Below are 18,030 nucleotides of genomic sequence, written 5' to 3'. Positions count from 1 at the left end.
GACACGAATAGGCTTCTGCCCGGTAAGTGCCCTACTAAATCAACATCTTTTGTCTAAAGCGCAGCAACAAAATAATGATGGTGAAATAATCAGGGATCCGTCCAGTGGTGTTCATAATAACCTGTAGCAGCTCTTATCATATTGACATGGTGTTGGTCAGACAATGGGAGGATTGGGTGTTGGAGGGAGCAGTCACAATCCACAGCAAGGCCTATAGAATCTTCTATAGGGAACGGTTGAGTCGTTGTGATCATAAAAGATAAGACTGATTGAAACTCACTTTCAGTGACTCACTGATTGACCAAAATAACTAAATCGACTTAATCAAATGTCTTATGGACCCCTTGTTGATTTCTGTCATGTACAGTGAATATGTATTTTAGACACCTGCTAAATATTTGGTAGTTAGCACTATCAAATGAGAAGTTTAGACTCATGCATTTACAAACAAGTTGACATATAATTTCCTGTTCAAAATAACAGATTGTCTAAAATAGACAGGATATGTTAATATGAACAAAATATTAACCTCAATGTATCTGATTTTAATAATCCACCTAATTTTGCAAAAAAAGGTAATGTTTTTGGTACAGTTTTAGATATTTTCTAAATTATGGATTATATAGATAGTTAAAAGTATTGTGCCCATGTTTGTGTCATTATTAAGGGGAATAAATGACATCACATTAGAACGTTTTGGAACAAATTATGACTGGTATCTGTATGGTTTTGTGTGCTTTACTGATGGGTTGATCTGTTCTATGCGAAATCCATTGAGGTTGCCCCATTACACTGGCATGTCTGGTAATACAGTGAATCTGACAGAAAATGTTCACATACAGCTTGGAGTATGGAGAAAGTATATACACTGAAAAAACAAAGCAATAGTGTAATATGGATTTTTCATAATTCCAAATATAATATAAGCACAAAATGCAAATTAACTGGTTTAGCAGTGAATAACAGTACCTTTACGCAACGAAGGCTGCTGCTGCTGCGCATTACATCCTAGAATGCCAACCATTGGGTGTCGCTGTGGGCGCATCCACCCGGCCATAAACCTTGGTCTGATCGGACCCCGACCAAATCTGAAGAGGTGTCTGATATAGTACTATAGCACGTGAGAAATTAAAGAGTGTGCGGGACAGAGAGAACGGGCGAGCAGTGATAGAGAACAGGAGAAAGCACGGAAGAGGTTGCTAATAGCACGGAATTTTGGGCGAGTGAGCGTGGAAGTCTGGATGGGGGAATCCCGAGGAGGAGAACTCACAAACGGCCACGACACCAGACATGAGTCCGAGGTGGGTAAATGACAGATGTGAGAGAGATAGAGAGAGCGCGATGTCCTCCACTAGCCTCATGCATATTGACATCCCATATTGACATACTTACTGCGACTTTAGGTGCATTTAGTCAGTGAAGGCAATAGGCTATAAAAGCTCTCCTACTTAAGTATATTTTTATAAACTTTTTTTAAAACATTTGTCTGACAGCTGGCAAGTATAGACTAAATTTACGCGTCCGGAACTGGCATGTTATATCGCATTTTTAAAACGTTATATTATCGTGAGGTTGCTTAAAACAAAATCTCTCGTGAGCATCTCTAGGCCTATCTGAAAAAATCTATTGAAGACAAGTTACTTTTTTTTCTTGGAATGAGAGAGGAAACATGCCTTAGTAATTCAAAATAATGTTGTTAACTTATTAAGATGTTCGCGATAAGGGCAAAAGGCCCATTCGCAGTGACAACTAACAGAAATATTGAATAATTAGTAGCCAAAGATTGTATACATATAGTCAATTGATATAAAAAAATAATTTGACATATGCTCAGCTTCTAAAAGTTGTACAACTGATGTAAATGACAAAAGCTGGTTGAGAGAGATTTCACGATTTTCAGACTGTCAGCCAATAGTGCAACTATAACTGTGTACTAAAAATAGCAACGCCTAGGCTAAAATAATTTGTTATTGTACAAACATGATCAATTTCAGAAGTGTGTACTACTGTGTGTGGAACACTGAATTACTATAGGTCTGAAAACAAAAGCAAACCTGCATAAAAGCTCTAAACAACCCTAACAGCTTCATTATGAAAATATTGTAATTATTTTGAGCTAATTTACAGTACAATTTATGTGTACACTTAATCACCTGTTACTGCGTATATATTTAGCCTACCAATAACATAGAGGTACCTTTTCCGTTCCAAAATAGGCCCACGTTTTACGCACGAAACAACGTTTACGCGCGAAAACAAATAAGGCCAATGACTACACCACTAGGTTACTATATAGTGCATGGTTGCAGGATTACCTTATAGTTATATTTGATGGATGGATACAAATATCAGGGGACAGAGTTCTGCTCCTCCCCGCCCACCTCTGTCAGTGCTTCGAGTCTCGCAGGATATGGGCTGTGGCAGTTTACTTACTGTAAGCTCTTGTCTGCTTGTCTTTACGTAAGCAGGTGAGACTCGTTAGGCCTTGGGCTACAAACACTTGACACCAAACTCTAATGATGAGGTGGCTCTAAATTAGCCAATGGGGGTTGGACTGTAGAATGTCACATCCGTATAGGATATCAAAGGTTCACTCACTAGGACTAGTACACAATTTTACTAGGACTAGTACACATTTTAAACACTATCATAAGATTAACCTTATGAAATAATTGAAATATCCATTAACTAAAAGGGTGTAGTGTTATAGATCAGTTTCAGTCAAATGGCATATGAATAAACCAGCCATCATCTATCGGTGTGTAGGCTATTTCCTCATAGTCTAATTGTTGACAATATGCATTTTTGTTACGGGTCTCATATGTCTCCAAACTTCAGTTCAGTGTAGGACTGCAGTGGGCCGTGTGATATACAATAAAGACCTGTCTCTTTAAGACGAAGCCGCGATGTGTTGTGAAGTTCAAGTGGGGGTCAGTTGAAGTTCCTGCCCTCGAGTTTACCTTTTAGTTTTATTAAAGACTGACATCACATGGGGCGCTAAAACACTTAGGGTGCATAGAGGCTCCATTATCATCCCCGCGCACGTTATTGCCTCGAAACAAAAAAATGCCGAGGAAATTACAAAATAAAATAGGAGGAAACTGATGCTGTACTAAGCACGTATTTTTTTATAGGAAGGGGTGAGAAAGAGAGGGAGTGGGGAGGGGCAGGGAGAGCGAGAGAGAGTGAGTACGAAGAGAGTAACAAGAAATTCATAGCAATTAATAATAAAAAGAGTTGGCAGTCGTGCTTGGAAAACTGGCATGGTTTTTGGAGGCTGGCAGTTCAAAGTTGAAACGTCAGAAATTACTCCAAAAGACTGTTGAGATGATCATTAAGGGAGACTTAGATCGGATGGCAGAAGAGATCGGGCATCCAGGTAACGTTTCAATACCAGCTTTTTAAAGTCCAGCACAGCTACAGATCAGGCAACATTATTGAGACCAATATTTAACTTTTTAGCGATCTTTATGTGAACATACGGGGTTTATCGCGCGTTTAGTGTTTGGTTAATTTGTGTGTCTTTTTTAAAGCAAAACATAATCGCGTTTTCCTCATTTTGCGATGGAACCTCTTAGTCTATATATTTTTGTTTGTAAAAAGAAATGTTTGCTTATGTGAGGTATCTTTTGTTTAATTCAAACATTCTCATTTCCACTTTACCAAACTACGAATATCCTACATAACTGTATCATGCTAATAAATGGATCACTGGACTAAATTCTGTAAAGCTACAACAAGGTAAGATTTCTGTTGGATTATTTGTTGTGAAGTAGGTTTAGCCTAAATGTCACCTATTGCCATCAGATGGTTGTGTAGTTATCTAGTTGTATACAGAAAACAGTGTAGTTAAGTCTCTGGGTGTTCAGCATGATGCCTCATCCTCAGTCAGAGGTAGGGTGATGCGGTGGGTCTCGGTGCAGAGTTCACACCCCACCACGGTGCAGCTATAGATCACAGCTCGCCCTAGCATCGGACTAATGAAGGGTTCATGGCGCTTCTCATGGAGTTGATTTCATTTTAAGGAGAGCGATGATTGCTTTATCTTCTGTACCTGTTCTGTTCCTCTCCCAACCCCTCTGTACCTTTATATGACAACATTTAAGTGCTGTCGTTTATTTAAACGTTCTGTTTAGATCAACGACAGCACTTAAATGTACAGAGAGTGTATGAAATACAATTAATCCATCAAAAAAAGATTGACAACACGTTAGGCATGTATAGGCCTATGTCATAGGCAATCACTAATCTACAGTTATTTCGATTAAATGTAGGGCTGCTTGAATTTCCCTTTCTACATTGTTTGTGGAGGGGATTTAGTGTAGACTCATGTGGTTATCTGACTGAGATAACGATGGTGATTTGTCTAATGCGAGGACAAGATTACAAGAGTAGGGATGAGAGAAGGCGAGATTTAGGATACCTAAATCATGTATATCATGTTAAAATGGTTTTGTTGTTGTGGAAAATGTACCCTATCTTTTAAAGAAATCCTATAAACCTGAATAACAAATTACTTCTCAAATGGTCAATTTCTTAATACTCTTAAAGTATTCTTAAAGTATTTATTAAGACATGTTGTAAAGGTCTATAGCCTAATGGACGTATTGAGTATACATATCATTACATTTTCTAAAAAAGTTGACAGGGCTCAGGAGTAGGCGAGTATATTTTGTTAAAAGGACTTTGAGTTTGTAGGCCTATAGGCCTACTTCTCCTCTTGGTGTGTATTCAATCAAATCTAATGATTTAGTTAAGACATGGTTGCATAAAACTAGACTTATCTTTTACAACTTTACAAACTACTGCAGGCAAAATATAGTTTTAAAAATGAGGCACATTTTTAAGTAAGTATTGTTGGCTTTTCTTATACAAGTTAGTAGTGACAAGGAAACTAACAGCAACAACCATTATAAAAAAAATACACAAATATTTTTTGAGAAACCATTTTTCTCTGTCCATCGATAGGCCTTGAGTACTTTGATTTGGTTTTTGAGACATCGCTATAACAATTATGGTAATAAGGGATCTTTTGTCAATTTGACAACTGCTATCACCGTGGCTCTGAGATAGAGGCACATTTAATAACGGGGGATCGTGAGAACATGTCTACGGCGGGATTATGAAAGGACATCTGGGGGTCTGTATTCTAGAGAGACGAGGCGCGCAACTCGGGAGTTTCAGCTGAGTGTCTCATTTGAAATGCCCCTTATAAGGAAGTCAACGACAGAGCGAATCAAATTCATATCCAAGATAAAGGCGTAGTTGCGTTGATAAGGTGACAGACTCATTTTGGCGGCTGTGTCTAAACATCTAAACTCACTTATCTAGCCTTCTGACTATAGAGGAAGTGTAAAATGCAAATGTCTCTGGCCTTGTCTAAAATCAAACAATGTCGATATAATTCGAGCCATCTCTCTGCACTGTTTAGGCTAAGCGCAGGACACCCAGCCCTTAGGCTACTTATAAAGCCTCAAGTGTGGTTTTCATTAAATAAGGTTTCATGCTCTACTGCTTTTATACAACCCATTCACAAAAATATCCTGCTACGTAAGGCCTTATAAGCTATAGAGCTCAGCGGCTCACAGATTTTCCTTGTGGTTTGACAGGGTTCATGCTATGCCAGTAAACAAAATGACAACTGCAATGATATATAGTATTTTACAGCATGAAAACAAACGGTTTAGCTATTTCCCCAAATTTCCGTTTTTTACTCGAAACATTAATTTGGAATAGACTAAATAAAGCATGCATTAAACACAATTAGCATTTAATTTGCTATCATTAAGTAGATATTTTTTTCTTTGCAACGTTAATTTATTATTATGTGCCTTAAATAGACCATTCTCAAACGAAAAAAGACTACACTGATGTCCCAGATCAATATTGTTGTGTAGGAAGTTGCTCTAATTAATACCAGAATCTGGAATTTTTGCATAAACATGGTAAACCTACATGCATACAAAGTCGTTCCCTGTAAATCAGACAGGCAGAAGGAGTGGATAGGAAGTGTGGAGTGTGTTCTTAACCTAGAGCAGACCCTCTCAGTCTAAACCCAGCCTCACCCCGATACCAGAGCAGTGACAACTCAGACACAACACAGGTATCATGGATTCCAAACTGTCCAAAAGATGACTATAAGGGTGACTTTCACGAAGTCACCCTTATACCAAATCTAGCATTCACCTATAACCAACCACTCGGGAAACAAATCATGGTACAGGAAAATATTCAGAATGTACATAACAGACACAAGAACCTTCAATATCCACTTACTGTTTAATCATATTCCAAAAGGTCACTCATTGTGACCTCTTTTTCAAATGATTTAAAAACATGTGTAATAATTGAGAATTAACAATTAACAAAAATATGAAAAATAAAGTAGCCTCATCCTATATCGTGCAGGTTAATGATATTTTAATAATGAATATAAACTTGCAATGAGATGCTTCTCTCACAGTTTTAAAACGTTTGATTGGCTCAGTGGATTTGAGGGCTGTCTTTGATAGGCCGACAGGAGGATACAATAGCCTAACTGTTAATGCTTGATGCTCAGACAAAGTTTTTAATACAATATTTATTTTGGTAACACTTCCTTCTCTTTCAACAAGAGAAAAAGCACAATGTGCATATTACACAAATTATACAGATATGACAGACAGTTTATTCGTGTATTCTAACTGAATGATCACGCTAATAATATTTCATTCTAATACATTTTTTCACCCCACAATTAATATTTTCTTCAAATAACGGATTTTAATGTGTTAACATTTAACATTTTATTTTTGCAATTGATATATCCAAACGATGCAGAAAATGACAACCCCGCCTTTATGCATGGGTTACAAGCGGATTCACGTTGATTTTTCATGCACCTGCAAGAGAAACAGGGATTTAGTGGTGGAGGCCGGTGCGCTGCCGCGTGCAAGGTTATTTTTTATCTAGCTGTTTAGACCATGGATCATTTGTGTGTCTGTGTGTGCGTGCGCGCGTGCGTGCCTGTCTGTAGCGTACATGTGTGATATGATAACGATTTCATAAAACATCCGAGTAAGATAGCAATCAAACAAACGGAAACGAACCTAAGCAAAGTAAAGCATAATTGTGCCATACATGCAAGCCCACTCTCGTGCGTTGGACAGATGCGCGTGTAAATTTGACAGTGTTTCCAGATTATTATTATTTTTTGTATATAAATATATGCCTGCTATTTTTTCTGCTCTACCTTTGAAACATTTAAGTAAAACCCTATTTAGTAATTGATGGCTGCCATCCCATAAGGTGGTGGTATGTTTGTCGAATCGCGTAAAGGGGACAGAGTAGCCTAGATCTCTGTTTCATGCTGCTTTTTATTCTCTCAGGCCATGTATAGCCTGCTGTGACAGAATAAAAGTGTATGGTGCACTCCCATTCACCCTGGGGAAACATCCGCGCCTGTCCCAACCTAATGCGTAAAAGCCTATGAGGGCTAAGCTTTACGCACAGCGCTCCAATCGAGTAGCGCAGTGCTCAGATATATGCCTGAAATTCTTTGCGCTGTTAATGTATAACTTATCAATCGCTCTGAATATCAATTTTCATATGAGCCATATTGAATTACCTGTTCCTTTTCTTTGATTTGCTCCTCTTACTGTGGAATGTCCAGTAAAATATGACCTGGGAGAAATTAAAGACCGCGGCGTTTAAGAGAGCAGCAGTGGAAACCTGTAAATGGTTAGGTTATGGGTTTTATTGCACCAAAACGAGACCATGTTTTAAATGGCTAAGTTACTTTTGGGTAATGCTAAACATATATCAACACAACTACACAGAAAACTCCTCAAGACTGAGGTGTGTCTTTAAATGATAGGAATGGAAGGCTATGAGACAGCCAGGGTATACAACTCTGTATAAGAACCACATACACTGCTTTTCTTTAGATGGATCTCTTGATATGTTTATGTGTGGTGTGCAGTGGGCTTGCAGGGCCTGGTTGTGGGTAGAATAGTGTCTTAAGGAGGGCTCAGTAGGTAATTAAATGTCCGCTTGAAATCTCATGCTTCCCTTTCCCTCTGACTGGGGGCTTATAGTCAATGAAATAAACAATAAGATGATGAACTTATGTCAGGAAGACCACGGTCGGACATATTTATTTAGTTGCTTGTTTCCCATCAGCGAGACCAAGCCCTTAGGGACAGTTACAAACTGTTTCATCTCACCAGTAAAGTATCCTCAGACACCAATGTTTGAACAATGCATCCTACTAAATTTGTTCAGTTAATAATGTTTACTTAAGCCTTAGTACAACAATACACAACTTTTGAGTGTGTGTTAGAGTGAGTGTGTGTGTGTGTACATTGGTATGCGAGAAACATGTGTGTGCACATTAGAATCCCAGAGTTCATCTCAAGTTAAACCATTGGACCTTCTCATTTTGCCTTGATTTACACCCTGTGTGATCAGAGTTCCTTATATGACTGGGCCGAATGGGAGCTCAAAGACACATCTTTTTTTGGACTCGTCTTCTGCCTCCACAGGTTTATACCTGCTGTTCATCATACTTGCAAAATGGTCACTCTCTGCTTTGTTTAAAACACTGCACACCCCACCGTTGGATTATCTGTATGGAAGCCGGCAACAAGAAAACATATCCATATCTGTATCTTTCTTTTTCACTCTCTCTCTCTCTCTCTCTCTCTCTCTCTCTCTCTCTCTCTCTCTCTCTCTCTCTCTCTCTCTCTCTCTCTCTCTCTCTCTCTCTGTCTCTGTCTCTCTCTCTCTCTCTCTTTCACTCTCTCTCTGTCTCTCTTTCACTCTCTCTCTCTCTCTCTCTTAGCATTTCAGTTTAGGAAGTGAATGTGTACACTTGAGTTTCTGATAATGACAAAACCTTCAACTGCTGCTCAGCTATAGCAATAGCTCACTTTTATAGAGCGACTCCTACGTGTGCTGCCTTTACTGTAAACTGAAGCCAATCTGTTCGCTTTTCCTTACATGGAATCAATACAATTAATCAAAACTAAGTTAAGTAAGGGGATACAGTGGCATAGTTCAGCTATTAGCAGGGCTGGGGTCAATTCTAAATGATGGCAGTCAATTCAGGAAGTGATTTTAATTTCAAAATCAAAAATTGATAATAAAAAAATGCTTCTACTCCTCAGTTTATTGGGAAGTCATTGAAAATGGATGCATTTATTTTTTAATTTTTTAAAAATTGTTATTTAACTTTACTTCCTGAATTGACTGCCCTAAATTCAAATTGAAGATTGAGATGTCTGGCGGTAGTAGATTTTAGTTCACTTTAATTCTTTTTTATATTCAGATGGCAAATTAGACCCTTGCCAGCAATGAGATTACATTTGATGTATGAAAAATACATTTGTTTTACATGTCTCACCTAAATAGATAAAAAGAAGACAAAAACTAATGGGAGAATGTACCACAATGTCATGCAGACATATTAGAACATATTAGAAAAATATGTATAGTAGATATTAACTGATTGTGGACTGATACTACTGGCACTGCATGACGTTTACAGATATCTGCTGTTTTAGGTGGCGGTCTGACGACGATGCTCCATGCCATGGAAGTCCCAAGTCATGCTAGGCACCTCCTCCTGCAACTCAACACCCAGCGCACCAAGGGCTTCCTGTGTGATGTCATCATCGTGGTGCAGAATGCATTGTTCCGAGCCCACAAGAACATTCTGGCCGCCAGCAGCCTCTACCTGAAGTCCCTGGTCGTCCATGACAACCTCATCAACCTAGACCATGAGATGGTGAGTCCTGGGGTGTTCCGGGTCATTCTAGACTACATCTACACGGGCCGCCTGACCGAAGGAGACCCCAGCTCCCCAACAGAGCCCAACCTGGGGGCCGTGCTGGCTGCAGCTAGCTATCTGCAGCTACTGGACTTAGTGGCGTTGTGTAAGAAGAAGCTGAGGAGAAATGAGAAGTACCCTCTCCGCCCCACTCCTGCCTTTTTGCGCTATGGGAAGATGGGCCCCAATAGTTTGGGTTTAGGGGGAGGGGGCAGGTATCGGGTGTCCACCCCTGTTATTCAGTCCTGCTACCCAGGTGGAGTTGGGAACACCCACACGCCCCGAGCCCCACCACTAGAGGAGCTGTCGATGCACCCCCATGCCACCCATGCAGGGGAGTTGTATGCCCCCATCTCTTCACAGGGCCCTCAGGTGTTCCCCTCCACACCCTCAGCCCTGCCTGCCCAGCCCAGCCTGCGCCCAGCTCACTCTGACAGGAACTGCTCCCCCATCTATGGCCTGGACCTCTCCAAGAAGAGTCCCAACTCCCAGTCCCAGAACACGCCCTCCCACCCCCACCTGGCTCATGCCCTGCCCCACAACGATGAGGATCGGGAGGGGGGGCTGAGCAGCCGCACTAGCCCCATGCTGGGGGCCAACGGCGGGGCCTACCCCACAGAAAAGATGGAAACGGCTGATCAGGCTGGGTCTCTCCCTCTTCACTCCTACCCCCACCTCAACCAGCCCCTTGGGCCCCACCTGCCCCACCTCCACCGCTCCAGCTCCCAAGGTCCAGACCACTACCCCTGCCCCCCCAGCCCTGACACCCCCACAGAGGCTGGAGAGCCCAGCAGGGAGGTGGGCAACATCTACCGCTGGGTGAAGCATGAGCCACTGTCATACACAGCTGAAGATGAAGAAGATGACGAGGATGAGGAGGAAGGGGGTCGAAACGGAGACCAAGACCACCAGCATCACAACCACCATCATAAGGCAGGGGAGGAAAGCGATGATCGCTACCGTAGGGTGGGCTGTGACGGGGAGGATGAGAAGAGTGGGTCAGGCAGTGAGGAGACAGGCAGTAGTGAGGGTCGACCATCACCCACAGGGGCCATGGGAAGGTTCCACCTACCCTACGAGCCTGAGAGCTTTGGGGACAACCTGTACGTGTGCATCCCCTGTGACAAGGGCTTCCCCAGCTCTGAGCAGCTCAACGCCCATGTGGAGACCCACACAGAGGAGGAGCTGTACTCTGGAGGGGAGATGGGTAGCAGCAACAGCAACCCCAAAAACAACAGCAGCAACAGCAACGGTAATGGCAGCCTGGGCAGCCTGTCCTACCTGGAGGGGAAGTCCAGCCAGAGCCTGACTCCTGGGGTCCTGGGGGAGATCATCAGACCCTATCGCTGTAACTCCTGTGAGAAGTCCTACAAGGACCCGGCCACGCTGCGCCAGCATGAGAAGACCCACTGGCTCACAAGGCCCTACCCCTGCAGCATCTGTGGCAAAAAGTTCACCCAGCGCGGCACCATGACCCGCCACATGCGCAGCCACCTGGGACTCAAGCCCTTTGCATGCGACCACTGTGGCATGCGCTTCACCCGCCAGTACCGCCTCACAGAGCACATGCGCATCCACTCCGGGGAGAAGCCCTACGAGTGTCAGGTGTGCGGGGGCAAGTTCGCCCAGCAGCGCAACCTCATCAGCCACATGAAGATGCACAGCAGTGGGGGGGCCGGAGGAGCTCTGACGGCCGATGGAAAGCTAAAGCTAGACTTTGCGGAAGGTATCTACCCCCTGAGTAAATACGCAGCAGAGCACCTGGGGCTGAAGCAGGAGAAGGCCTCAGAGCTACTGGCAGAGCATGCAATTGAGAGCCTGTTCCCGCTGTCCAAACTGGCAGCAGAACACCTGCGCCTCAACCACCATGACAAGATGGATGTCCTGGGGATCCAGGCCCTGCCCCCTCCCCCAGGGTCCCTCTCTGACTCCCACTCCCGTATCATTGACCGCTACTCCCCCAGCTAAGATGGCCTTGGCTACCAAACAGTCCTGTGGGCACACAACTTAACTTACAGTATTCTAACGTCATTCAACTCAACTTCATCAGTATACCTGTACCTGGCCTAAAGAATGCCCACAAACTGTGTAGACTCCTATAAGTGCCTTTCTTTCCAAAGTTTGCATTATATGCATTTCAAAAACCTTCCTAGAAGAACTGTGCTATTTCTATTATATTTTGACCAAGGAATACCCACTCAAAACAGTGTAGTATTTATCTATATGTAAACCAGGTTTTTTTTATTAAACCACCGAGCCAAAAACAAATTGAGAACCAAAAAGCAATTGTTTTTATTTATTTTTTTGTGCGTTATGAAAAACCAAAGAAACTGTTGCAAGAAAGTGTTGCAATCAGACCCTAAACCTGTGTACTAAATGTACTATTGTACTATTACTGTTGTAAATGTATATAACATGGAAAAAAGCACATATGGACATGATTCAGGGCTCCTGTCCAGAACTGAAAGGAACGCTGCACAAAAGAAAAAGCCAAACCTTTGGGATTTGCAAGTGATTGGAACACTTCATTTAGTTTTTGGGGTACTGGATGTCCTCTGTATCGTCCTATTCAGTTGTACCCCATGCTCCAGATGTTCTAGTCATGAGGGAGTGAATAACGGAAGACAGCATTCGCTCCGCCATTTAAGTCAAGTGATCTATGCTTTGTTTTTCCACCGTTTTTACGTACTTCATGATCATGATGTTGTGTACAGAGAGACTCATATTAAATAATAGTAGCTTACTGACTCTTACACCCAGTGCCATAACCCTTTGAACCCATAACCTCTCTTTTGACTTGCATCCCAGTGCCTTCAAATTGTTATTGAAAAGTAGCGAGGAGCACAACCCTGTGATCTCACAACTGGGACGCATCATGGTGCATACCCAACTGATGACACGCCAATCCTTCTCCATGGCTTTAACATCCAGTGGTGTGGAGTGTAGACTAAGAATGGGTGTTGCCTGTGACATTGTGTAATATTTACAACGGTGGGTGCAGCTGTACAACTCACCAGAGGAGAGCACAGAGAGGCCACCCAAGTCAGTGCCGAGAGGCTAGAGTCATTTACCACCAATCAGTCACTATCAATAGCAGCAATTCCCTCTGACACAGATGAAGAATCAGGACTGACAATTGTCCCATACTGCAGATAAATAACCACTTTAAAACCTTTTGACCACCCCCATGTAGTCTCTACTCTGTCTGAGAGACAGAGGGCCGTGCTATCATTGACAGGCCAAAGTGACTGCTCCGCTGCTGACTTAATACACACACGTTCACACACACACAGGGACTGGGAGCTGCTAATGTGACGACGTTGTGAACATGAGAGCTGGGCGCTAGCTGCCTCAGTGCTGTGACAGTGCTCTGCTCGTGGTGCGGCGGCAGGCCGGGCTGTCGGTGTGGGTGAACAGCACAGCCCAGCTGCTGGCCTCCCAGTCTTCCAATAATCCCTGTGAAATCTCACATTCTCCCTGACAATTCACACTGTCTGTCGGCCTGACGGCCCATTTCATGCCTGCCATCCAGCCCCTCTGATCCACACCATGACAAGACATCCGAGCACTGCCGAGCCGAGTCCTACCATCTGCCCTTCCATGCTTCCCTGCCTCTCTGCTAAACAGGCTATCAAACATGGCACAATACAGTACAGTAGCATGTCTCAATATCAACTACCCAGTTCCTTTAGAAAACAATGAGCACTTGGGGTTGAAGGCACTTATTGTTTTGCAATTTAAAAAATGTAGATATTCCAAGGAGCATGCTGGCTTTTTCTTTTTCTACGTTGTCGGACCTTGTGTCAGATTGGAGTTTGTTGACCACTATAGTGCCAATGCCAACCTCAGTAGGTTAATGTGAAGACTAAAGCCATGAATGCACTGTGATAGACTTAGTGAATCTTAAAACCTTAGCTTGGAGACTGAGACAGTAAGCCCTAGTATTGTGGGATTGTATTAATGTACAACATTCATTGAAGGGCTTTATTCTGTAGCATAATGAGCATATCAAGGTGTGTTTTTCTGTCCCATATTTTCTTTCTCTTTCTTTAGATTTTGAACCAAAGCAAAGTGAAACTGGTGCTTACCTCAGGACTGAACCCAGCATGGGGACGCAACACTTTAGCTACACAGCAATCAACCAACCAAACAACACATACGTACACACTTAGATTCAAGCAGATACAGACATCTACACACATTTGTATTTTATTTTGAGGGGACAATAGTCCTGTGTTAAACTTGTGGTTATTTCATGGTTATGAGATGTCTTACAATTTTGTTGATAACATGTGATATTAACATTTTCTGCTTTTATCTTAATATTTTGTGTAAATGTTCCTTTTTTACTGCCCTCAAAGAGGCTTTGTGTGGTTCAGACCAATGACATTATCTTAATAAGGAAAAGTCAAGCTGGTGATCTTCTTTAATTCAACAGAATATACAAATGTACATGTTGATAGGGCTTGTAAGACAAGACGTAAGGCAATACCTCTGGTTCCAAAGAAACATATAAACACTCTATGTGAGTTAGGTCTTTTATTTTTCACCCGAAGCCTTAATGTTTAGTGACGTGTTTGGTTGCACACCAGGAGTGATGTATTTCTCAGTGTTTCCCTAAACAGATAAACAGTGACTGGGCTCTGAGTGGGTGAAAGCTATAGCCTGAAGATGTTTTTCTCTGGACGGAGTTTGTGAGCTAATGATGATGATACTCAGACTAAAGCTGTGTGGGTATTCATACCACAAACACACTTTAAGCTAGCTTGTTTCCAGCCTACGTGGAACACAAAAATCCACACTTGTCTCCAAAGTTAATTTAGAAAATAGTCTCCAGCTGTTTTGTTATAACAAAATAAACTAGTTTAAATGACAGGGGCAGTGGACAATTTCAATCTTCTATTTATCATGACAGTATGAGGTTGGACCACAGACATGTGAAGTCCCATAGACAAGAGGTAACAGCCCATTTGAAGTGGATGTCAATGGTGGGAATATACATCTCTCCTGCTCATTCTCTCTCTCATTCATTAGTTCAATCTCACTGAAAGTCTATCTCCCACTTTCCTTTTTGTGCACCGTTAAAACACTCCGAATCTGTACAGGAAGAGAAAGCAGGATAATGTTCAGCGTTACTGTTCTGAAATGACCCTTTATATAAAGGGAAAGGGAAAGGGGGATACCTAGACAGTTGTACAACTGAATGCCTTCAACTGAAATGTGTCTTCCGCATTTAACCCTCTGAATCAGAGAGGTACGGGGCGCTGCCTTAATCGACATCCACGTCTTCGGCGCCCGGTAAAGATGGGTTAAGTGCCTTGCTCAGGGGCAGGGGGGCCGTGTGTGTGTGTGTGTGTGCGTGCGTGCGTGCGAGCGAGTTTAAAGGGAGAAGTGTTGGATTGTCTGTTTGTGTCCACATGTTATTTGAGTATATGAATGGCTGTTAATGTATGCTCTGGGAATAGTTGTGGTGTGAAGGAGAGGAGAGGTGTGGAGGAGCAGAAAGTGGCTGGGCTTTAGTGTTGAGCAGGATGTGCAGTGTGTTTCTGCTTGTGGACCGATAGAGACACAGATGGAGATAGGGAGGGAGAGGAGCATGGAGAGCTCAGCAGGGTGGACATGAGCCCATTGTTTAAATATGAAAGACTGATCTTACTTCTAAACCTCTCCATTCAGAAAACGTTAAGAGCCTCCCTATCTTCTTTTCCCCTCTTCCTTCCTTCCTTTTTTTTTTCCTTTTTTTTTAAAGGGGGGGGGAAACCCCTGTCCACTCTTATATTGTACAGTGCTGTTCTTACTGTGCTCTACTTCCAGAAAGGTCCAATGCAGCCGGTTTTATTTAAATATTACCTTTTTGGAGTAACAATTAAGTACCTAACTGTGATTGTTTTGAATCAAAATGGTAGAAAAAAAAGCTTCTTAGCGAAGAGCAATTTCTCAAACATGTCTGTCTGGGAGGGGTCTGAGTGGGGAGGGGAAAACTGAAAACTAGCTGTTATTGGCAGAGAGGTTTGGAACTCTCTTTCTTATTGGTCTGTTAACTAATTTAGGCTGGCCAAAACTCCACCCCATACAGCTCTTACACCAAAAGGGCATTCTCATCATTTTCACAATTTCACAGTATTATTCCAACCGGATAGTGTGAGAATATATATATATAAAACACAGGAAATCACGATTTTGACTGCACTGATCTTTTAACAACCACTTTCATAAGCTTATTACCAAAGAAAACATCACACTTTGTGGTGTACTTTTAGCACAACCAGTTCAGAAGAGGGCTCTCTATGACATAACTGGTTAGGAAAAAGAAGAGCAGCCTCCCTCCATATCACCACTATTACAGTTGACATTTACTATACAATGTGTGCCAAGAGAACGTTAGCATTTTGTTGACCGTGACTAGGGCTCAATACAAGACAGGAGAAAAATACAGCTCTGTCAGTTTTAATGCAGAGACAATCTTTTCATAATTATTTTATTGGGATATTCTGTGCCTCATTCGTGCCTTGCAGACCGACTTTGCCTTATTAGAAAAACAAGCAATGTTGATACAAACATTCAATGCAGACTTGTTGTAACTTTTCTGGTCAATGTTCATATTGAGGTTTTCATTTTGTTACTCCTGTGATTTTTTTGGGGGAATCTTATGAACTCATGAAACATGTATAGGTATTTGAACCCTAAGCCTGATCCATATGTCAACTATTATGAAATAACCCTGCAGTACATTAGATTATCTAAATTACTCTGATGTCTGGTGTGCGTGTGCATCTGCTGAGTGACCACAACGCACCTGTCCATCTGTGTTATTTCTCTGCTGTTCCCACAGTGGACCTGTTTGAATTAGAAGGGAGGGAGAGAATTGACACTTTCAACGGTCTTTATTACAAGCAGCTGCTTTCCTCCATTTATTCCCCCAAACTGCACTTTTCTGGAGAAATCATTGAATTATGATTTGTATTACCCTCGCGACCCCCTCGCGACCCCCCTCAATCGCCTTTCCTCTCCCACGTTGCTTCCTCCTTTTCCTCCTTTTTCTTCCTCCATCTCTCCCCGATCCAACCACTGGCCTCCCACTTATCCTTCCCTCCTTACTTCAAAGCACTGCTTTCCCTTCACCTCTCTGTCTGTCTCCCGCTCTCTTCTTGACACTCAGCACGAACCACTAGCCCACGCCGCCAACCCTCCTCTCTACTCCTCCTTCCCTACGCCTCCTCTCTCCCATGATCAAGTCATTTCCAGCTGTTTTTCCTGCTGAAGAAGACAGTTGTCTAAATGTTTACGCAAACAACTACTTTCTTTTTCTTAACACCCTGATCAAGTTCCAAAATTAACTTCAAGGCATGTGTTACAATACTGAGGATGACGGGCCAAATACAACATTTGATGACGTTATTATGTACTTGCTTTCAAGTCAGGAAGTGTATTACAAAGGCAGATAAAATAGCATTATTATTGAGGAAATGCAGGATACTATGAGAAGGAAATGTTCAGGGGGAAATATGCTAAGAAAGATGCCAGTAAAGTAAACATGAGTGGATGAAATTGCACAATTAAACCGCACCACAGCTCCACCAGCCAAGTCATCTGCTAAGATGGAGAGGGAGAGAAAGAAAGAGAGAGAGAGAAAGAAAGAGAGAGTTAAAGTACCAGTCATAGCTTAAGTAAACAACATAGAAAAAACTGAGTGTCGGTGAGCTGCTGTATCGTCAGGTTTTCATGTTGGCGTCTCACTCTGGGTGCCCTCAGCATTGGTTTCTTCTTACCAGGCCTTCAAATCATCAATCAGTCTCCCCATGATAGAGACAGACAGTCTTTGTTGAAGCAGAGGAGAGTGGTGTGGCTAGTGGCTGCCCCATGTCTTCTTCAGTATGTTTTGCTTGGAGCGTTCTGTCTCCACCAGGCAGTGAAATAGTCAGACCGCAGACCTGATCAACAGACAAGACAGATTTAAGTGGACACCATTTAATCTAGAATATCATATTGCCGTATCTCAAGGCTTGACTCTAATGATATTATTCATTTACGGTACTTCTCCTAAAGTACCCCGTTTCGGATCTAACCCGGGGTCTAATAGTCATGTATGAGTACACACGTACACACACACACACACACACACACACACACACACACACACACACACACACACACACACACACACACTTGGATGGCAGACTGCCCTGTCACTGTTCAGGACTGGCTGTTCCAGATTAGGTCAG

General features: G+C 42.4%; 1 protein-coding gene across 5 annotated transcripts; it reads left to right on the top strand.

The window, feature by feature from the left end:
• Positions 1-964: 964 nt before the first annotated feature.
• LOC139385535 (hypermethylated in cancer 1 protein-like) lies at positions 965-17,437 on the top strand. 5 transcript variants are annotated; one of them, XM_071130675.1, is made up of 2 exons: positions 965-1,301; positions 9,543-17,437. In XM_071130675.1, the coding sequence occupies exon 2, from the start codon at positions 9,560-9,562 to the stop codon at positions 11,774-11,776; it is 2,217 nt and encodes a 738-aa protein (XP_070986776.1). In that variant the 5' UTR covers positions 965-1,301; positions 9,543-9,559; the 3' UTR covers positions 11,777-17,437. The 5 variants fall into 5 exon arrangements, with proteins under 5 accessions (XP_070986776.1, XP_070986774.1, XP_070986775.1 ...); XM_071130673.1 differs by having other exon boundaries at positions 1,106-1,301; positions 9,527-17,437; XM_071130674.1 differs by lacking the exon at positions 965-1,301 and adding an exon at positions 3,215-3,379.
• Positions 17,438-18,030: the final 593 nt, after the last annotated feature.

This window comes from Oncorhynchus clarkii, chromosome 27, assembly GCF_045791955.1.
Source record: "Oncorhynchus clarkii lewisi isolate Uvic-CL-2024 chromosome 27, UVic_Ocla_1.0, whole genome shotgun sequence".
Taxonomy (NCBI): domain Eukaryota; kingdom Metazoa; phylum Chordata; class Actinopteri; order Salmoniformes; family Salmonidae; genus Oncorhynchus; species Oncorhynchus clarkii.
This window is presented reverse-complemented; position numbering and strand designations above follow the sequence as displayed.

Excerpts from the sequence above, each read along its gene's own strand:
- LOC139385535 (XM_071130673.1), top strand. The coding sequence starts at position 1,242 with ATGGGGGAATCCCGAGGAGGAGAACTCACAAACGGCCACGACACCAGA. Across the intron at positions 1,302-9,526 it reads ACACCAGACATGAGTCCGAG|ATATCTGCTGTTTTAGGTGG; the intron begins GTGGGTAAATGA and ends TGACGTTTACAG.